General features: G+C 38.7%; 1 protein-coding gene across 1 annotated transcript in view; it reads left to right on the forward strand.

Annotated features, from left to right (window-relative positions):
- si:dkey-112m2.1 (transmembrane protein 132C) overlaps positions 1-24,094 on the forward strand; it is a 196,321-nt gene that overhangs the window by 46,420 nt on the left and 125,807 nt on the right. Inside the window, exon 3 of the mRNA XM_059358067.1 lies at positions 15,857-16,784. Coding sequence (XP_059214050.1) covers positions 15,857-16,784 — 928 coding nt within the window. The remainder of the gene's footprint in view (positions 1-15,856; positions 16,785-24,094) is intronic.

Here is a 24,094-nt window from a genome sequence, read left to right on the forward strand (position 1 = left end):
CTTACTCACGGAAATTTAAACTCAAGAGCGTGTCTCGAGCCGAAGACGCAGTCACTTACCTTGACGGCCCTTTTTACTTACAATTTTTACAACCTGTTATTATGGAGGGCTCAACAGAGTTGTCCTTCTGTCAGTGTGATACGAGGATAAGAAAAAAAAAAACACTTTTATACAAGAAGATGAAATAACTGACTGTCACTCTCTACCATTCAACCTGTCTATAGAATAAATAAAGTCGGGCCTTAGTACTTTTTTGAAGAGACAGCTGTTGAGTGTCCTGCTATTATTCGTATTTCTCACATTTCAGCACCTGTTTTCCTTTTTTTTCACTCTCAAAATAGCATCTTCCTGGGAGGAATATTGATCTGGCACAGCTCACCTACAGTATAATCTTTTTTTTTTAATGCTTCTCTATCACTTATTTGATTGCTTAGGCAGTATATCATCAGTTATTGGATGGGAAACATTTATCCACAACAAACTAATGACTAATGCACTACTTTACAAGGATTAGGGCAGTTTTACATCCCTGGATGTTGGCAGGAAGGATTTTTCTATCAATAGATGAAGACATTAAACACCTGCACATGGCACTGCAGTATTATTGGTAAACATCTGTTCATACGCAATATCCTAGATGTTCTTCTCATTATCTTTAGCCTGATTACCCATGCATGAGTACGATAAACCACGGCCCCGAAAGCACTTTAAGTAATCTAGCTGATGTTAATTTACGGTAAACACTACAAGCAAAAATCATAATTTATTCATGCACTGGTCAGTTGTGAGATTTTGGGCTATTTTGCTTCCATAACATGTCTTCTTTTACACCATTGGAAAAACCCCACCATAAATTCACACTTAGGTGTTTATTGTACGTCATTTTGCCTCTTTGTTTTCTACAGATTTAGGCATTATTCACCAGAAGTTAGCATTAGATAATGCCTCATATTTACACAGAAGATTTTATAAACAAAAAATCTTAATAGTCTTAATGTAGGTAATCGGTTCGGAAAATTTCTTTATGGTATCTTTAAGTTCATTTTTTGTCCTTTTGAACTGTAATTTCTTGCAAAATCTATGGAATTTTACAAATGACAAAAAACGACAACTTTTTTTTAATATTTAGAAATCTCAACTTCAGTAGCACTTAACTACACATTAAGTACACATCAAACACATCTTCACAAAGATGGTTTTTGTCATGTAAAGCAGTTCTTATCAGGTTGTTTGTGTGTTAATTTTTCTGATAAGTTAGATTTTTTATTAATTATTTAATTCGATTTTTTTAAAATTGGGGTATGACACCATGATTGACAGGTGAACCTGATACAGCTGTGCAGCCTTTGGCTCCAATCACCAGAGCAAGATGGCGTCGTCCGTATCCGGGATATTTTGGCATCACTTTTGTACAAACAGTGAGAGGAAGTGGAGACGTGATGTCCTTTCTATATACATTTTTTTACAGAGAGGTTTGTTCAAAAATCTCTCATTTATTTAATGGTTGTTGTCAGCACAGTTAAAATAACCGGAAGCTTTTAATACAGCATGCAGATCTTTTTTATGAGTTCATTCCTTGGTCTGAGCTTTTTGGATCCAGCATCTTGTAAAAGTTTTTTGGATTCATACATGCACTGGTATTTAAAAAAGGTAAGCGACTACATTGAATCCCTGCCCATCCCTTATTCTGAACATTATTAATAATGTGGTTTGCATTACTTGAGTTCCTGGAGCAGCTGCAGTGCCTGATGTCCAAGGCCCATTGACTTTCTCACAATGTAACCTTGCTGGAAATGCCAGAACATTACTCACCCTGCTCCTTTTTGCCAACTCACTGCATTATTCTTACCCACTTAACTGCATCTGATTTCATACATTTGCACACACACAAAAACATCCCCTGTGTATAATATACAGTATACCTGAAATGGATTCACTTGGATATGATTACCATGTGGTGAGAGTAGCTGTTATTTATGCAGCAGGTCTCCCTCCGTCTAAGCACACCGCCGCATTATCTGTCACTGTCACTGCTTTTATTTGACTCGCTCTCAAAGTGCGGCTACTTCACTGGGAGAGAGCCGGTCACATTCATAAGCTCACAGAGGCAATCTGTGGTCTTAAATGACAACAGCAGAGCCCACATGTTTAAGCTGAAGCCTTCGATTACCCCTGTGGGTGCCCTCGTAGGAAGGCTAACTGCTGCTCTGCTCCGCTCAGCACATTTGGCCCCGTTCCTTCAAGAGCTCTCGTCTCCTAGTTCATCTCATCTAAACAACCAGCGGCTCCTTAGTGACTCCCTGCTCCGCCGTTCACCTCCTCCCGTTCCTGACACTGTACAACGCACAACAGTGGGCCCACAGGCAATGGACAGAATTCTAGTGTCATAAAAAGCACATTCATGTCCCAAATGTGTCTTCAAGGCAGAGAGCTTTGAGGTTGATATCCTCTCTGCACAAGTGGCAAAGTGCTGTTCATTGCTGTTGCTCAGTGCTCCCACCAGGGAGACGTGATGCCTCGCAGAATGAGTGTGAAAAATCTTCTTTATGCAGACAAAGAAATGTTTGGAAGCTGCTGGAAGTTTTCCCCAGCCAGACATAACTAATGCCCAGATGGGAGGTCTACTTCTTTCATTTCCATTAGTGTTTCTTTAAGATTCCGGAAACACTGAAATACATTATTTCCAAGCGAGCGGAGACGTCGGATGGATTTTAAATGTCATTCTTGCCAGCAGTTACCTTTTAGATCTAATTGAGGCAGCTTGTGGAGCAACACATTGGATGTTGAAAAGATGACAGCTTACAAACAACTCATTTTCAGCATTGTTTGGACTGTGTAATATGTAATTACTCTCTGCACCTCCATTTCAGCAGAGAAAAGGAGGATATCGTCGCTTTCTTTCTGCTGCGTCTTTGATGATAGTTTAGAATTTTATGATTTTGTTCTTTACTTTTGTATCAAAGAGCATACAAAATCTGCTTTTGCTGAATTTGGTGTTCATTACGGCAGACGACAAGCGCAAAAACACACCCAACCAGAAACATTCCATTCGCAGAAACGTTCTGCATCTTCAGAAATCATAAAAATTCATAAAAACACTGACAGAAATCCAAAACAAATACATGATGGAAACATTTCACAATTTACAAAAATATGTGTTGTAGGAAGCAAAAACAAACGGATTAACAGCAAACACCCTGCAAATACAGAAACTATGAAAAGTCACACAACACAAGTTCTCCAGGCCTCTGAGAGTGTTTGCTAGAAAACTGTAAAAGACAGACCAAGAAAAATAATATTTCCCTATTTTTAATCACCACTGGCACCACATTTCTGTGGTTTTTATTTGATTTTGATTTTGTGTTTTTTAAATTGGTATCACACAGCGCATTTCTCCTAATGGTAATATTTTCAGCCGTTGTAGCGTGTTTGCCCATGACTGAAAGAAAAAAAAAAAACATGGTGGTAGAACCACTAACTGTACAAAACCCAAGCCCCAACTCTGTGTCTGAAAAGTGAAGCCAATGTGGAAGTGCCTTAAACCTGCACTCTTTCAGATGGCCAGCAGGGGGAGACTCCATTGCTGGCAAAAATAAGTCAAATTGTATAATGGTATATGATACAGTGATCCTACTTCTTACTTGATTTATGACCTCAGCAAACATTTTCCTAGAGTTTATGTTCTTTAAACAAATGATAAAGCAGGATATGCGTTAGGGTGGGGCTATCTTGTGACTGACAGCTTACTATAGCGACACATTGTGTGCTTTTTTTCTCAGAATTTGGACCATTTCAAAGTGTGATTTCAGTTAATGAAAGTCAATTGTAACATTTTGACTAAAGATGTCTTGTTCAGTATTCTGTTGGACGAAAAGACACTAAGGAGTCGGCTGTTCATTTGAAAATATGGCTGCAACTTGCATTTGCTAAAAAACTAAGCATCCTCTTCCACAGCTCCAACCTCTTAACCAAATATGGTCACTTCCAGCCCCAGAAAAACAAGATCATGATGGCCCAAATGCCAGATTCAAGGCTTCAAGACCACAGTCCACAAACCAATGGGTGACATCATGGTCACTATCTTATCTTCTTTCGTACAGTCTATGAGAAAACGTCAAAGAAAAATCTAAAATAATTTTAATTCTCTTCAGACTTCTTCATTTATTTTACTGAATTAGTTATTGAAGAATGGGACAGGCCGCAAAAGTTCATTTTTTCAATTTTATTAACACAAAGAGGGATTTATCACGAAGGCATAATTTTTGCTTTTTGTCTTGGCAGTATTAAATATCATCCCTACTGAATCCACAATCTCAGAACATGTTAAAACATCTATTTTTAATATGCAAATGAATAATTAGGCCTTTGTGATTAAACCATCCTGACTGATGTACGTTTGCTGCTCATTGCTTCACTTATAATAGTGTGGCTGCCTCGTCTTTCACTCTCCTCATGCAGACTGATAGTCCCAAAGGGATGGGACATGTGACACTGCTTATATATCTGTATTGATGTGATTAGATGTGTGTGCTTGGAAGGTGAGATGAGAGGCAGGTGCTTGGGAGAAAGAGAGAGGACAAGCATGCTATAAATTACTTCTGTTCAGTCCCTGGGAATCTATCGACAGAAATGACCCAAAGGCCATTTGGGAAGTAAAGAGCCTATAAGATTTGTCAGAGATGAAAACAAGTCAAGTTTTGAAGAAACACAGGCCTGGGCTTATTGCTGATATCTGAAAGGTATAAAGCCATGACCCATTCATCTTTGTTGCGTCACAATACTTCATTTTCCCTCATTTCTCTGAAAGGGGAAAATATGATTCCACCTATCGATTGCTGCATAAATGTGTTGCCTAGTGATGAAAGATGAGGTGTGCTTTGCTTTTATGTGATCCGATTAACCTCCAGCTGGGAGTGGGCTCTCTGCTCTGGCCTGTTCTCCTGCAGTGTCAGGGAGCATGTGATGGGCACTTAGAAGGATTAGTGTAGCTGTGTGTTTTGTTTGTGTTGAGCTATCACCCCGGACATTTCACTAACCAGGGGATTATATTGGCGGCCACTGAAGACGGTTTTATATCTAGTATCCTATATTGAATTTAAGAGGCCCTGGAGTGTGTTTTTGAGGTTGTAAATGCAAGAGCCTAAAGTCCTTTGCACACCAAGTCAGTATTTCTTATTTTGTTTTTTTAAGTCAGAAAAAAATAGTTACAGCCAGAAATCTTTCTCCTTGAATCAGATGAATCTTTTTTTCTATTCATTGCGAAACCAGGTAGCACAAGATACGAGCATGAAGACTTTCACCTGCAGATAAAGAAGCTGTCAGTGATCCGCTTTGAGTTCAGTACACCTGCAACTGTAGTTATCTCTTTAAAACTACTTTTTTATTCACAAATTTTGGACCAATCTCCAACAAGGTAAGCCGGTGTACACAGAGTCACCGATCCAGCACGGCAGCTGGATACGGTCCGCTGCTCCGTGTGTCCACCATGTTCCTGTTCGGAGCATCTTACATGCAGCTGCCTGCTCTGCTATCATGCCATGTCTATTTTTATCGTAGGCACTCAAGTCTCTGAGGTGTGGAAACCACTTATATATGGAAAGTAATGTCTGTATTTTAGGGCCTGTTTACACGACAATGCTCTCAGGTGAAAACCACAAAATATTTGTTCAGATGTGCCTTTGGTTTGGACGGCGACGGCGTTTTTGGGGCTTAGAAAACCCAAAAAATGAAACCACCCTCCTGAGTGGAAATCTTTATAACGATCAACTGTCGAGTTTCCATCTAAAGGGTTGAAAAACGCAAAAGTGTGCTCTGATCAGCTCATGTTGGCCCTCGTCGCATACGCGTTTACATAACATCCATGTGCAAACAACAACATGTGGGACTATTTCCATCAGTCAGACATTCAAGTTGCCCTAGCACAGGGGTAGGCAACCTTTACTAACAAACGAGCCATTGTTGGCCAAAAAGAGAGAAAAAAAATCTCGGAATGGAGCCACACATTTTTTTTTGGAGGCTTACAATGAAGATAAAATAGCCTTAATTGAAGCCTACCAACATTACTAATAGGTCACAATGAGCAGGCATTAATATGGTTTTATTAGAATGCAGTGAGGACCCAAGTGCAAATAAGAGGCTAGACTCCTGAGAAATATCTCAAGAAAGCTAGCCTGGCAAGGGAAACTCAAAACTAGACTTGAAGTTGGAAAAAATTAGAGGTTAATGTGCAAGGCCATATGATGCACATTTTAGTTCATTAAAATGTTAAAAAAAAAAATGTTTTACTGCCGTTTATCAACCACACATTTTTACAATTAAAGAATACAAATTGTTTTGGGTCAACACCAATGATAAATTAAAATTAGGATGTAAAGAAATAACTTATTATTTTGTATAATTTTTCAGTCACAGCCACAGGGAGCCGCAGGTTGCCTACCCCTGCCCTAGCAGCGCTGATAACTATCCAGGAGTCATTTCAGCAGTTAAGCAGAATTATCACAGATAATATAACAGAATAGAGAAGGCGCATTATTACCTAGGGCAGTTTTTTCTATTTCTATTTCTATTTCTATTTCTATTCTATTTCGCGCTACTAGGAAGAGAAGTAGGAGAGAAGAGAAGTGTCTAGGCATGTCTGAGCTCTTGGTGGGTTGTGTGGCAGTGCTTCACAGCACCACCTAGCCACCTGGCGTGCATACTAGACCAAATTTCACAGACGTTTGAATCACTGTATGCACACAGATTTCCCCTAAAGACGCTCGTCTAAACGCGGAATAAAAAGTGAAAACGCGGAATAAAAAGTGAAAACGCAACGCCACTTTTTCCAGATCGTCTCCATCGAAACAGCTTATATTTACATTTTGGATTTACATATACAGCAACTCAGAGTTGTCAAAAAAGCTCTTGAAGGATTCAAGAAAACACAGTACATTTCACCTATTCCGAAAACTTTAACTCGGTTCAAAAATGTGATTGACACAGCATGTATGTAAGTTTTGGATGAAAGATATGGACTTGGTGTGCAAAGGCCTCAAGGGTAATGAATAATGCATATTGAACGTTCTTCTACTTATAAATTAGGTAAAGAAAGGATTTTTTTAGTTGTAGACTATCATGATACTATAATGCTTGATTAAATTTGTTAAAACCAGTCCTCAGTCAATGCTGCAATTAAAATAGTTTTGGGGTTTTTCAATAGCTAAGCTAATTGTCCTGCTGCTCGGAGGTTTTGGAGACATTCAGCTTCCTCTCCCCTTTGTGTGCACGCAACTCTTTATCAAAAACTGTCTCTGATAAGCTTTTTAAACTTCTTGACTTTGCCAGTGGCATTTTCTCCATCTGAGCAGCAGCTGACATTTATATCCAGCTCTCCAAGAGCCCCAAAATACCCTTTTCATTTCATTGTTCTGTGGCTGAAAATGAAAAAGTTACCTCTTATACTGACCGACAGTGGGTCTATTGATGGTGACTTCAAGGTCTCCTAAGCAGTCCCTCTACAGAGCGAGTTCCCACATAGAGCAAATGTTTAACAAAAGAAAATGCCACATAAAGATCACGTCTTAATGTTTTTACCTTGTGGACTTGTGAAAATTTGGGATTTCAAAAGCTTTTTAAATGTCAATATCGGAAGACACAAAGAAAAATGCGTCCCTCTCTTTAAAACACACAATCAGGGAAGTAAAAAGAGTTGGCACTTCCTGGCATAAAAGTGGGAGCAGAGAGGAACAAATGATGGACTTAAAGAGCATGAAATGGCATGTTATCATGAAATTTTACATATGTTTGATCATCTTTTTTACAATTACTGGAAATAGCTGTTTGTGTCTTTGTGTTGTTTTTGGAAGTCCTTGAGGCTACTGAATGGATGTTGAAAAGATGACTCACACCAGTTTTGTTCGAAGGCTGAAAAGACTCATTTGTATAACACACAAGGGATTAATTTGAGAAAGAAAAGACTTCTTACAAAGTCAACATTTGATTTGTGTAAACTTATTGTAGTTTGGAAATAGCTATTTTGAGTTAAAGATACTTTATATTTCCTTACTGTCAACGAATCCAATGAAAAAAACAATACATACATTCACTGCCAAGCCCACTGGTGACATAAAGCATTACAAAAAACATAAATCTTCCACAAATAGTCGCAAATATATTGTTTGAAATTGAAACAGGAGTATACAGCCAAGCTAACGGCTAATGAGTCTTAGGGGTTGCGGTACTTTGAGCTAAATGTTCATTGAGGCAACATTCACACTAATACGTTTCAAAATGATCTCCACTGTACATAATAATAATAAATAATCTCACTAACACGGTTGAAAATGCATATCACAGACCATACACGTACACTCGGTATGCACGTATCAGTATCAACATGGTGTGGGGCTGATTAAGGCTGTCGGACAGAGGAATTTTTGCAAGTCGCTCACAAAATAGCTCTTCTCCTGCACATGTTGGCAGGAGTAGCATTATAAAATGCAGAATTAACTCCACAACAGCTGTTAGTATAAACAACAAGGTCAGCAATGCCTGTAATTTGTTATCCATGTTGAATTAATGACTGGTAGTCAAGAGTGACGTAGCTTATTTCCTTTCGGAAAAAAGGGTCATGATGAATCAGGGAAGGACATGAAGCAACTGTTAAGGCCCATTCAAAAAAGGGCATGTGTAACCCATTCTAGGGGCTTGGAAATGTAGACTTAGACATTACAACAATGCTAATGTTTAGCAGGTATAATGTTTCCCAGGGTCACCATCATAGTATAGCATGTAAACATGTACTAATAAGCACTACAACTACTACAACTCCAATCCAATAGTTGTTGCAACATGATCTCCAACCAAAAGACAGAATAGGTCATTTGTCAAGAGCACCCATAACGACACATATGAGCGTTATGCGGTTTGTGGTACAGACCGCAGCGGACCGTTGTAAAATTAGTACACATGCCATTATATATGCACATATATCACGGTTGTAAAAAAAGGCAACAGTTTTGTTGAATTTAGGCTACAAAACCACTGATCTAGGGTTTTTTTTTTTTTTTAATTATATTTATTGGGTTTTTAGAATTAACATGACACATACATTAATGAGGGTTTACATGCCCACATTCTTAGATAAAAAAACAAACAGACAAGACAAATTACCACTAAAACAAAGAACAAAACAAAGTAAAACAAAAAAACAATAGATACAATAATAATAATAATAATAGTAATAATAATAATAATAAAAAATTACAACCCTGTATTTCCTATGTAGCTGCTGTGTTGAATATACTGATCTAGGTTTGATGTGATTAGATATGATTAAACTTCCTGGTAAGGTGTTATAAAAGACAGTTTAAAAGGTAAATAAATGTAAGTAAATGCCGGAAGTGAAGTAGTTACGAGGGCGACTTGACTATCAGAAGTGACGTATTGACGTAAAAAAACGTGATGCACAAAATGTGAGGCACAGAAGTTCACTGATGTTTAAATCTCATCCTTTTGTTTTCATATGGGACCCGTCCTCCTGGGTGAAAGTCCAGGGTGTGTTTGTTCGACTGTTTGTTAATGGGAAATGTTACTCAAACAGAAATAGTACATTTGTGGAGGACTACTTTCTGCTGTGGATTAATCTAATTTGGGCACTAATGTGGGATTAACTCGATAAAAAAACTACAGTTCTCATGCTCATGGTAATGAAGAAACATGTTCTCCATTCCAAAAATGTGGCATGATTTAGAGCTTTATGGCAAAGAGGAATAAGCTATTCCAGGCTTTGCTTGTTAGCAGGATCAATTCATTGCCAGTTTGGGTCTTTTCATGGGATTTCTTGACAATAAAAACACATTGCCAGACTCTCCCTTTGAGCCTGTCATGGACCGAAACAGAACTGTACAAAAAAAAAAAAAGGATGGAAAGACAGACAGGCCAGATTTAGATTTCACATGCAGAGCCTTTTCAGTGACCATTTGTGGTTGGGGTGTTTTTTTCAGCGAGAAATGGAGACAGTAAGAGTTGCATCAGCAGGCTGGAAGGCATGAACTCTTGTACAGGTGGGAGCAATGTTCTGCAGCGTTCATGATGGCTCTACAAGAAAAACAAGTCTAATTTTAAACCAAATCCTACAATGAAGGAGGCAAGTGGGCCATGAACATCATCTCTTGCTGTGCTGTAATCTTTTGACTCTTCCTGAACACTTACAGGAAGACAATCCACCACCAGCACCGCCTCCCACTTCCTAAACTCCATCCCACCTCCCATCACTTATCTCCCTATAGATTTCATATAAGAAAATCTGTTTGATTAATGTATTACTGAAGTCAGGCCAACTTAATATGTTTGATCAGGGACTGGTAGCGAGATCCACACATGGTGGAGGATAAAGATAGGATGAGAAGAGGAGGAGGGAGGCAAGATGAAGGGATTATATTTCTTGGGTGAAGTTTCTCTCGGGTCGCCAGGGATAAGAACAGGTGATTATAAGAAACGGCTTGATTGGAAGCCACACATGGCTGTCTTGAGGACATGTATGCTTTAATACCATTTTGAGAGTTTATTTTAGAAGTTTCTCGCCGCGTTTTGTAGGGAATTCCATGGAAAATACTTTAAATGCATTTTAATTTGAAAGTCCCATGCTCCTGTGGGCCCCCCTGGCTCACACTGCATGAATATAACATCAAGACATTAAATCCTGAACATCTGTCTAATGATGGGGCCAGTCCAGTTCAGCTGCATGTGTGATATGTGATCAGATTCCTCTGCTCGTGTCCTGAGGGGTTGGCACTGCCCAGAAAATCCTGCACAAGAGTTTACAGCCAGGATTTACCACAGGGGTTAAGTTATCTGCACAAATCATCTCCCTTTTCATTTGCAGAAACAGTCCTGCAGACATGATTTACAAGTACAGTAGCTGCAAACGAAATCCAAGGGCAACCCAGGGCTGCAAATCACTCCGGCTTAGGCTTTCCTGTTCACGGTGCCCTATTGGTGTCATGCAACGGGACATATTCTAAATCTGAAGTTACAAATTACAACATTTTTCAGCTGTAATGAGGTATTTAGTTTCATCTGTGTCATAGTAAGTGGAAACTAGGACAGTGTGTCACATCCCCCAGAGGAAAAGAGAGAGACAGGAAAATCCTCTCGCCGGGCTGTAAGCATGATCCAGCACCGACTAAGCACCTGCTCCCCTCTTGACATCGCTCTTTATTTTGTCATTTTTTAAGGGTAAACATCATTCTCTCAGTCAAATCTGTGTACCGGCAGACACTCACGGGTGAACCGCCTCAGCGGATGTCTCAACATCTTGTATTCCTCCCCGTCAGGGAGCCAGTGGGGTATAAAAATACAGTTTTTAAACTCTGAAGTCCAAGCAGTTTGAAGATGATGTGCAACATGAATACAAACAAAAAAGCAGCTGCGTACAAAAGAGTGCAACTCATTTATATTTATGATTCAATGTATTATTTGTATTGGCTTTGTTACCCATATCAGCACCAGACTTTTTACTATTAATGACTATGATTATTTTAAATAGAGGTCTAAATTAGGTTCAGCTTTGTGGCTGTTTTTCATTTTGGTTCGCAAAATAATTTTCCCAGCCACGGTTGAGACTTATTCTCAACATTTTGTCTTCATTTGGGATGTAATAGACTTGGAAATGGATGCTATATGGATCCTTTTTTTTTATTCCTGACATTGAAGTTTCAATCCACATCCTGACCTGTGTAATATACCGGAATAGATACTGGTGCTCATGACTACACATGAAAGTTATAAGAGATGAAGAAGGATCAGATATTAACTCTGCCATCGATTCATTAGGCCCCCCCATTAGGCTGGCTTACAGTCGGACACGGCGCTAATGATAAAAGACACACAAATGAAAGGTAGATAATGAAAACAGCACCAGCAGCTCTCCATAGTGTCCCCTATTACTGTAAAAAGCCCGGTGCATGGCACAGAACCAGGCATAGCATCCCTTTTCATGAATCCCTCCTACCAGAAGTATTGATTGTGAGATGGATACATAAGGTCATTGTCATCACTGTCTATAAGTTTTATGAATATATATTGTTGAAGGGGTAACACTTTATAACAACTATTGTCAACAAATGGTAAGCTGATAGTAAAATTAAACTTAGTTAAGTCCTTTTGTTGTTTACAAGCAGTGAAATACAAATTAAGTTATGTTGTAGTTTTTGTTCTTTTTTTTGTAACAGTTTATTGTTGCACATACTTAACATTTTATATACTATATTAAGTATTTGTTAACGATTAAGGTACATGTTCAAGAAATAATTTGTTAAATCTCTGTAAGCATCTGTATCTAGAAAGATGGCCCAATATTTGCAACACTTCGTTAACGGTTAATTGTTTTCTAAACTGCCTATAAACAATATTTGCATTGCTTTAAAAAAACTACTACAAATGCTTATGATAATAAGTTTATGATTCGAATAGCGAGTATCTTATGATCCACCAGGTTACATTAATGCAGGCCCATTAAGTCTTTTATTGGTGCTAATATGTTTTGTACTGAAAATGAATATATCTAATTAAATAATGTTTATAGGTGCTTTAATAAGTATTTATTAATAATTTTAAGCATCAGTTGTAACTTTTTAATAGCCATCAAAATAGTGATTATATACAGTTTACAAATCACTGGCATTAAAGCATTAATAAATACTTGATATAGTTTATAAAATATTATAACATGTGCAACAACAAACTGTTAAATAACATAAATTATAGGTGAGGTGTTGGTACACATTATTAAATATGATTATTAAATATTATTTCATATATTAATAAAAATTATTAGACCAACCTTTTTCTTCAATTTCTTATTCATTTTAATGTCTGGTACAACTAAAGGTACATTTGTTGGGACAAATATAGCTATAACAACAAAAATAGCTCATAAAAGTTTAATTTAAGAGCTGATATCGAGACATTTTCCATGTTTTTCTTGACAACAACCAAAATCATTATAAAGAAAACCATGGAAAATGGCTATATATGACCTCTTAAATTAAACTCCTATGAGCTACTTTGTTGTTATCATTATCATATTTGTCCAAACAAATGTACCTTAGTACTTAGTTGTACCAGGCATTAAAATGAACAAGAAATTGAAGAAAACAAAGGTGGTCCAATACTTTTTTCCATGACTGTATATATGTATGTAAATAGTGAAAAAAACAAATAAATGAAATTTAACGATTAGTTTACCATTTATTAATTATGTCTATTATGAAGTGCTATACAGGTTATTTGAGGGCCCATTCTTTAAATGTCTATCTCAAACATTAAGGTAAGCAGATGTTGAGGAGGTGGTGTAGCTTCACTAAATCCATATCCCTTCCTGAAGTCTGTTTCTGTGCCTGATGTTGCTTCTGTCCATCTGGCCGGCCGGTCACCGCTTCGCTGCCACGGATCGTCACAAATCACTGCCACGCCATATCTCCAACAGCACTGAGACTTCAGGACAGGAAATCAATGGGCTCTCATGGGCTACTCCATCAGTCCAAATATCTGGAGCTTGATGGCAAAGAGAAACAGGGGGTGGGGAGGAATTGCAGGATGAAGAGAGAGGGAGGGGTGGAGGGAAGCAGGGAAGCAGGTTTTAGGGCCATATTAGCTGAGGTTGGGTGAGCATGCCGGTCGCTTTGAGACAGAATGTGCTGTGGCTGTGAGCAAACCGGTAAGAAAGAATGAAAGAAAGAAAGAGAGAGGCAATAAACGCTGGGTATGATTTGAATTTTTTTGTGCCAATATGATAGCTGAGTTTTGCTACCAATACCAAACAGATCATTTTTCCAAACAGAGATTTTCAGACTGTGAGGCACGTCTCCCCAGGGGGGGGTGCAGGAGAAATGAAGGGGAGACGCACAGTCAAAAAGGTGAGGCGAAGATAGCGTGCAAGGTGAAAAGGAGAAGTACATGCTGGTGTTCTGAAACAACACAAAGTTATTGTAGTTTGGACTGCTGATTTGGCTTGCTGTTGGAGCAGCACACAACTCATGGAGGCAGTAAAGGTACTTTAAAAAACCCTCAAATTTAAATATAATAATATACATCATCATCAAATATCCCTCTCCTTTTTAGTGTCAGAACTCTAGCTGATACCAATATTTCTAGATTCAGCATTGCTTACAATTCAGGAGGTTATTGCATCTGTTAGAAATAACTATCCATTATTAATTCATTAATTCATTATCCTTAACCACTTATCCAACCTCGGGTCACGGGGGGGACTGGGCGGAGGCGGGTTACAGCCTGCACAGGTCGCCAGACTATCACAAGGGTGACACATATAGAGACAGTCAACCATTCATGCTCTCATTCACTCCTACGGGCAATTTAGAGTCACCAATTAAACCTAAGCTGCATGTTTTTGGACTGTGGGAGGAAGCTGGAGAACCCAGAGAGAACCCACGCTGACACGGGGAAAACATGCAAACTCCACACAGAAGAGATGCAGGCCAGAGTAAATATCTATTAATTAATGTTAAATCATTAAAAAAACACTATTTTTACTTCCACATCTTCAGTATCAAAGAAATCCAGTGATAGCCGTCCGTACATCTATGGGTACGTTGCAAAGAAGAAATGCTAATTGAATGTAAACAAATATAGAATAAAATTTCCCTCAATTTGTAGCCCGCAGCATACTCAGTGTTTACAAGGCAACACGATGGACATTGCTGTTAATATAGCATAAGGAATATAAACATGGTTTGCTGAAAACATCTGTTTGTTTGGAAAATGTAGTAGTATGTAAATTAGATGAGGAAATTCTTGATCAAAGGATAAGCAAAGGATAAGCAAAGACAACTACTATACTACTATTTGCCAATTCCATATGCTTTGTGCTAATTGCCTTAGCACAAATGTTACTGCTGCAAGAGGTATGCTAAGAGGAAATTACAGCAGACATCAATCAAACTGCAGCATTGAAATGCCACTGCCAATTAAACTTCACAAAAAGAAAGCATGATTGTTCTCCAAGATCTTCCTCAAGCTGTCTCCCAGTCATCAGCGATTTGTTTTAATGTTTTACAGATGTGAGGAGCTTCTACCTTTTTATTTGTGGATTGCATTGAAGGACAAACATCAGCAAATTGTCTATGATTCCATCATTCTTCCACTGGGATATACTCAAAAACTATTGGGAATTATTCTACAGGGTATGGAATTGAGCTTAAAAATCTGACTAGACATTTGATGCCAACTTTCCATACTTGACAGCATTGAAGCATGAGAGGTGATTTTAGGATTCAGGAAGGAGACAGGAGACAGGAGATGAAGTCATAAGAAGAAAGAAAAAAATGAAAAAGAAGGACAAATTGAGCAAGAGAGAGAAAAGCAGATCGTGGTAATGAAAAGGATCGAGAGCTGGAGGGAACGTGGACAAGACTGATAAGCCAGTGACTCAGAAAGACGCAAGTGTTTTGAATTGAGTCTAACAAATTCTTTTAAATAAGAGCAGCGGCTCATGAAGGTGATACCATATGGAAATGTCTCTGACAAACCATTTAACATTCACCGCTAGAAACCGACTGTAGATATGATTGCCTCAGGTTGCAGGCATGCATGCAAATGTTATGTTAAATGTGAAGTGGTTGGTATCCGGGTTGTGAGTTATTTCCTCCAATTTTTCCTCATTCTGCTGTTTGATTTCACGCCCGGCTCGGGTTTTCGTTGACAGGGTTTAGACAATGAATCTTCATCATACAGATATAAGTACCGTGATGCATGACCAAAAGTGGATTACTTCTGGTGTTTTTGCCGCAGTTGTTGAAAGAAAGGTTAACAGATAAATAATAATCGCTTTGTTTGTCACTTTTTTGTGTTTCAGTGGTGGAAAGCAAGGTGATCCTGGAGGGCCTGCAGCGGTACGGCCCCACGCCGATCTATCTGCCTGTCAGCTACCAGATCCTCAATGCCGAGTCAGCGTTTTTCCTACAAGAGGCGAACCAGGACTTGATGAGGAACTCCAGCCTGCAGGCTCGCACTGAGTCCTTCTTCATCCACCAGGCCCGGCAGATGCCCTCCATCAACGCCAGCTACGGGCCGCTGTCCGTCCAGCAGCCCGTCCCTCTGGAGCTGCTACAGACGCTGCCGGGGCCTTTTAACAGCCCCTCCTTCACCTCAACATCATCAGTGCCAACGTCAGCAGCGTCATCGCCTCTCTTTACGTTCAACTGGAAGGTCCACACCTACATCATCAGCGAGAGGATTCACCCCAGTTGGCCGAAAGTTCAAGTGTTGTTCTACATCGGCGGAAGGGACTGGGATGATTACAGCGCCATCCACAAGCTGCCCTGCGTCCGGATGTTCGCTTTCCATGAGACTCAAGAGGTGCGCGGGACATGCAGGCTAAAAGGTGAACTGGGGTTATGTGTTGCTGAGCTGGAGCCCCTCGCCAGCTGGTTCAGCCTGCCCACCGTCAGGCCGGGCAGACAGAGAGTCTCCGAACAGGCCCAGGGCACTCCTGTGGAGCTCTACTACATGGTTCAAACCACGGACAGCGGAGACTGCAGCTCAGAGGATTCACGAAAGGGCAGCTCAGTTCGCCCAGACCAGCAGCGGCCGATGGGCTATTTCGCGGGGCATACACCTATGCAGCGCATTGGGAGCGTCAGGCTGTTTCAGCCGCTGTCGGAGCTGAAGCTGGACAATAATTTCGTAGTCATGGCGCCGTCCAAACCCATCCGACAGAGAGAAACAGTTTCGACATTTCTGGCTCTGTCCACGCTGTCTTCAGTGCCAATCTTCACCCTCAGGTGAGTCAGCTCCCTCCTGGGAGAACAGCCTGTTTTCTGTGCTGCTCTACTAATGTTCTTTCATTCTCCAAACTCATTTAAACTGACTTCATTGGGAATACAAGCAGTGAAAAAGAAGGCAGAGTTTTTGAAGGAAGCAGCAGGGATAGATAACTCTCCACAACCACATTTCTGACAATGCACAACATTTACAGTACACCCATCTGTCACTTATGTGTAAAAATTGTGCTGAGGCACACAACAGGAGGAAATTCTTAGTCATTGTTTGTCTGAGTCATACACTGGAAATGAATCATGCAGTCTATAACTAATCTAGTACAGCCTTTCAGTTTCTAAAACACATAGATCACAGTTTGTAGGCAACACAGTTAGAGTCCTATTGTGTATTTACTACATCACGAGTGCAGTGCCTGCTCAAAACATGCATCTTTGGGACGCGCCGAACTCTGCTATTGCTGTACACACTTTCCTCCGTAATTGCTCACCCAAACCACTTCACACTTGACACTGTGAATCCTAAGCAATACACTGACATAGATGCATCCCCTAGCAAGAGTGTACAGGTAATTTGCTAATGGCTAGTTATGTGGGACCGGGCTATTTCCTGGAACAAAAGCTTGAAATGTTTGAGATTGCAATAACGTTGCCATCTCTGGGCTCTCTTTCGTTTTTTTTTTTCTAGACTGTAATGTAGCAATGATGATAAGTTGTATCCAGATTGCCATTCAGTGGTGTTATAGTGATTGGGGTTCCTTCTCTGTGTATAGAACAAAGTACTAATAAATATGTGCCGTAGATCTCATGAACTCGCAATGGACACTGAATTTCCTTCAGCTATATTACCTCTCAAGTTTGAGGTCATATATCTATAAACAGTCATAGAAAAAAAATATTAGACGATTGTTTTCTTCAATTTCTTGTTCATTTTAATGCCTGGTACAACTAAAGTTAAATTTTTTGGACAAATATAATGATTAAAACAAAAATAGCCCATAAGAGTTTAATCTGAGCCGATATCTTTCTTGATAATAACCAAAATCATTATCAAGAAAACCATGGAAAATGAACAAGAAATTGAAGAAAACAAGTGTGGTCTAATAATTTTTTTCCATGACTATATATAAATATAGACGGACAGAGACGTCTTTATTTTGAATACTACTGTTGAGGTTTGTAAACATGACTTTTAAAAGCTTGTTTAATCATAAATAATCTGAAGTTGGCAACATCAGGGATTAATCTCTGGCATTACAGATTAGAATATTGTGTGTATGATAAGCTTTTGATTTGCCACCCCAGACTCCAGTCCACAGACAACGTTGCCATGACACCGCTAGTCAACGGCCCAGCATCAGTTACAGTTTGTTTATTTGGGTCATTTCTCTACTCATCAGGAAAAAACAAGACCATGGTGACCAAGAGTTCCATGATGTAGTCAGTTACCTAGCACCGCACAAACACTCTCTGATCATTTTCCTGCTTTGCCTTTGACGAGAAAATGTTAATTTAATCTGGCAGACGTTTTTGTGAAATAACATTGTTTGAGTGAGAAAGAAAGAGCTTGACTAATGGCAAGTATTGGCTGTGGACCAACTTGGAAGCTCTCTGTATTCGTTTCAAGGTTTTTCAGGAAAGTGGAAGCACAAGCTACTTCAGTGATTTTGAATTTAACGTGTTTAGATCCCCCATTCATTCCAATGAAAATACATTTTCTGGGATGTCAAGATCTATAATTATCTGACTCTTTAAACCAATTACATTGTTAAACATCATCTAAAGTGGACTGTATTAGAGCCACACACCCCTTTTTTGTGAAGTGTTTCAGACTGTTAGGCAAGGACGAAGCTTTTTTTTTTCCGTTAATTTAATAATCGTATAGTTAAAATTCATTCTTGTTTAATTCTGTGTTTTAAGTAAATATTATATATTTTTTATTCCTTATACATGTACATTATTCACTTTAAAGACAGCTTTAACTCAGGATTTAAAAAAAAATATCTGTCTAGGCAATCTTAATAATGGAAATAGGGAAATGAACAAGAAAATACTGTTTTTATTTATTTCTATTGTTGGATTTTCTAATATACAATCAACTTATTATGCATCCTTTACATTATGTACAATGTACAATCAGGAGACTTTGAACGTATACTGTTTTCTGGAGATTTCGTTAAATAATAATTAAATGTATATATACGTTTGTATATAAGCAGTGTCTTTCAAATCATCACTATATTCATTGATATGAATGAAAAGCCAAACTGGACAAACTCTTTTTTTGTTGAAAAAGAAAGGTATCTTAAGACAATTGCCAATTATATTAATGCTGGTTTATCGCATTCAGATTCTCTGTCCATTGAAGTATAACCATAATATAATTATTTGAATCATTTGGTTATTCAGAAATCCACCATTAAATTATTATTTTGTGTTTGGAACATAATAGGGTTTGAACAGGTTCAGTAAAAAGCTGGAACCTAAACGTTATGGTAGCATTTCTTCTACTTACAGTCAAGGGATTATTTTTTAAGTATGATTGTCACATAATAAAGTTCTTGTTTGTATCACTATCTTACTTGCACAAAATGATCATCTTTTATCCCCTAACAAACACATGTAGCTATAGGCTTCACTTTAGAAGAGATTTACTGGCTGCTAAAGATAAAATGTCATTCTCTTTAATTGCAATTGATTATGAGTTTCACAGAGAAGCTTTGTTTGCGTTTATTGTAACTTTCCAAGTCATTTTTGAGTGAAATTAGAGATATATTGTGGTGCTTAACACCTTCCGAACTGCATCTTTGACAGTCTGGAGGGGATGTTTTGACTGGATAACACCTTAATTACGCCCTTGTGCTATTTATGAAGATTGTTTTCATGTACTCACCTTCAAAATTGCCTGTCTGAGGAAATTTGTATCCAGGGTGATTCCACACAACAACAACAAAGTAGTTATTGATTCATTGAGCTTTGTCTCATACAAATTACCATTCAAAGTGACTGTAATTGCTCCATGTTGTGTGATGCAAATTAAGGTGTAAGGAATATGCATTCCGCCGGGCTACTTTTATGCCTGAGATCTAAATCATGGCAGATGAAACAGTTAGCAGCCTCAAAGTGGAGCTGTGACAGAGAGCCCTGGCAATTTGTCAACCCTGGGTGAGCAGGAAATCTGCCAAAAAGCCTCATTGCTTTTCCTCTCACTCCAGTGATGATGAACTCCCATGAAGTATTAGTGCTCGCAGTGTGTGTTTATCACATTTGTCAGCATGTGTGTAAATGGGAACTTTAAAGGCGGTATTTTTTCTTTTAGTGCCGTTTTGCACCAGTGTTGCACCCCCGATCGTTCAGAAGTTCATCTTTTTTATGTTTTCCGTTGGGATAGCGCAGACTTAAAATTCAACCAAAATACCTCATTAGCAACCAAAAGATTAGACCTCAAAGTGTTTGAAAAATCACAGACTACTTTTCAGTACTTGACTGCCAGCTTACCAAACTCTGTAATTGAACATCCAAGTGCTGATGACTAATCTTGCGTCAGCTTTGTTGTGCGTTGCTTTTATGTTACGGGGTTAAACCTGTACCCCTATTCAACTTCTTATTCTCTCAGTTGTTGGATTTCCTGATAATAGAAAAAAAACTTTTCTTTAAAATACCCTTTAAGCACTTGATATCCTCATGTGTGAATTCTGATCGCTGCAGGGAGGGCTGCAGTGTGTTTCTGTGTGGATCTTTGTCCAACACTTGGCTTGATATGTTGGACGGCGCATGTGTTTGCATACTGTCGGCCAGTGTTTGCCTATTCACTGGCGTGGGTGTGTTTATGGACAGTTTACTTTACAAGTAGCTCTGGTGAGTTTCTCCCAGCGGCTGAGACGTCATTAACTATTTATGTACTCTCTTCTCCTCCCCATTATCTTTCCTCCCCCTCTCTCCTCCACCACAGTCTAACTTGTGACAAAAGAATAGTGAAATCTCTCTGGACAGCCTTTATCCCTACATGCGCTGCTGTCAGATGGAATAAGTAGATTTTCTCTTTTCAAAATTCTACTCTGCACTTTTTGATAGGACTGTAACATTTTTAAGGACTTTGGGAAAATAATGAGGTGTATAATCCTCTAAATGCATTTTTTTTTTTACAATTCGATTAATTGGCATACAGGATTACTTGCATTTGCCTGCGCCAACACCTTGAATTTTTTAAGCTCATTATCTCTTTCTACAAAACTCAGCGAAAGCTAAAGTGAGACGAGCCATGCCTCACTTTTATTTTCTTTGCTGTTCCACGATGTCAAGGCAAACTATCACGGCTAGTGTTCTGTGGCAACACGGGAAGAGAAAAGAAGAGATTTCTTTGGACTGATTATGTGAAGCATATTTCCAAGGGCTGATATTCATCCCACTTCAAAATCATGACATATCAATTTGCGTCACAAGTCATTAGCCTGCTTTGTTCGTTCAATTGAGAGCACTGTAAACAATCAGCAGGCTGGTATGTACACATATCTTTAGATTCAGTTGGATTACCCATTCATCTTTAGTGTGAGAGTGGTTAATAATGTAGACCTCAGTCTGATGTCTCAGTGTTTAAATGCTATGCAGAAAGGTTACAAGCTGTCTGACGCAAAGCAGTGATTTTATACAGAAACCAGTGCAAGGTTTCAGCTAAGGAGCAGGGGATCTATAGGGGGAGACAGCAAATGAAAGTTAGTGCATCATAGAAGTGGTGTACATCCACTGCAAGCTGGGAAACTGAAGATTCATTTGAGATGCAGCTCAGCAAAGTGTATCAACTTTTTCTAGTTCTAAATCTGTGATAAATATTGTTTTGCTATATAGAATAGTCGGAAATAATTAATTTGCATAATACTGCATACATTGCATTGCCCAAAATTGCATTAGATTAGCATAAAGTGTGCGTGTCTGTACAAGAGAGACTGATGGGTACCAACAGAACCCATTTTCATTCAGATATCTTAAGGTCAGAGGTCAAACGAAGACTCAGAAAATGACTATGCCACTTTCTCCAAGATAATCATAATTATCTTTCTACAAGATATCATGAAACGGTTGGTACCAAAGGATTCCTTAGATCTTCTTGTGTCATATGATAAGGCTATGGTGTTAAAACGGAGCCTGCTACAGCCTCTGCATTTGCTTTTAATATGGCAAATAGCGTGCTTGTCTGCATAACTGGTAATGTTGATTGTATGTTTTTTCATCTTTATTCCACATTAGGGCTGGGCGATATGGACCAAAAGTCATATCCCAACATATTTAGGCTGAATCTCGATATACGATACATATTTTATCACAAAGTGGGAGCAAATGTTCAGTCAAAGTCAAAGCCAAAGTAGTTTTATTGAAACCATTTAAGTGAACATAAATATTGTATAACAGGACTACCTTTAAAAAAAAAAAAAAATTAAAGCTCCATAAAGTGCACATTTAAATAAAAAAATATTTTAAAATTAAATAGCCTATGAAATAAAATAGGCCAATCTTTTTCTGAAATAAATATATTTATGAGAAAAGAATAACGAACATTACAAAAGAACTACATATGACAGACCCTAGTAAGGGCAGGATTTTTAAATAAAGAAAGAAAAAAATTGAACTATATCCATATATGTGATATGGACTAATTCCATATAATTTTAACAATATATCAATATATTTTTTAGACTGATATATTGCCCAGCCCTATTCCACATTGTACAGTGGTAGAACAAAGAAAAATCATGCAAACATATCCACTAAATGTCTCTTAAACTTTAAATATTGGCATCCTTCTTATGAGACAGTTGATATTTGTGAAGTTTGGCTTTTTCAGCTCCCAAAACTGATCAAATCTGTCTGGCTTCACTTAGAGCTGCTTTGCTTTTCATTAGCTTCCATCAACCGTCAAGAATGAAAATAGTCTTGACTAATCATGGACCTTCTTAGGAAATTAGCAGCATATGAGATTTATGTTCCTTCATGTAGCGTAACACATATGAGAGATGACATCTCAGTCCATCCTCCGGTTATCATACAAACCCACAGCTGACCAGCATCTACCTTAATTGCACAGCAAAATCAGCACACCTAACCAAAGAGCTATTTTATTGGCAATTCTCTCTCTCACTTTATTGTGTAATTGGCTGTATTTGCTCTAATCCAAACTAATCTAATTATTTTGAATGTAATTGCAGGTTGTTAACCCTCGCCGCTGGAAAAACACAACGACATTTGTGCACACACAGAGTCATGAATATGCACATACACAGTCATATGTGTGCACAGACATGCTGACACTCACACACACATACATTGCATGGACCAGCCCAGAGCCAACTGTAAAGTCATGGTGTGTTTGTCATGCTAAGGGCTCCCGCTGGAATCAGTAATTCCCTGCTCCCTGCCTCATTAGCCATGGAGAGAGTGGTGTAACAGGTTGGGAAAGGGTTCTCCAGCTACTCCTTATTCAACATGCAAATGAAAACACCATTTCCTCCTGAACAAATTAACAGGCTTTTCAAAAGATAAATTGCCCCAGCTGTATTGTAATTTTGACTAAACAATCCGACATATTCCCACAGATCCCCCTGGGGGCGGTGTTGCTGATGAATGCAAATTAATTTCAAATATCTGAGAGTACGAAGGTATAAGTATGGCATTCTTCATGCTGTGCCAGCCCAAAAGTTGCTTTATTATTCAGAGATTTAGCATGTGAAGGAGGCAGGTTCGGTGTAGGGGGCTATAAATAAAGCAGTGGATTTAGCTGAGGCCGGTCAGACATGATGCAGTGCTTTTTGTCAGCTGATTCTGATCTTTAACACAGTTCAGGCTTACAGGTCGTGTGCTTTGGCTGTTTGTTATTGCCCATTGTTTGCTGAAATATCAGCAGGAGAAAAGGTTGGAATAAAGATGTTTTCCCTCAGTGTATTAGCCTTATCTCGACTGCACTCCTCTGTGAATCAGCTCTCGGTAAAGGTCACCCGAGATAGGTATGTCTCTTTTCCATTTCCATTTCTGTACTTATCTGTACTTTTCCTTGTATTTTATCTGCCACTCTGTCTTGGTCTCTCTTCGCTCCTTGTGTTGTTTAACCTTTCTCTTTCTCTCTTTTTGTACACGCTCTCTCCTTTTTTTGTCATACTCTTGCTTTGCCTCAGTTTGACATGTTCCTCCTCTTTTGGCTGAAACATTAGCAAACAAAAACGTCTTTGTTTTTATGTTTAAATATCCGGCAGACCTTAAATTAAAAGTAAATTCTCTCTCGGAGTGCGTTGCCCTTCTTTACCCATCTCCCTCTTTCTGTTTCCTCA

The sequence above is a fragment of the Centropristis striata genome, chromosome 19, assembly GCF_030273125.1.
Source record: "Centropristis striata isolate RG_2023a ecotype Rhode Island chromosome 19, C.striata_1.0, whole genome shotgun sequence".
In the NCBI taxonomy this organism is placed as follows: domain Eukaryota; kingdom Metazoa; phylum Chordata; class Actinopteri; order Perciformes; family Serranidae; genus Centropristis; species Centropristis striata.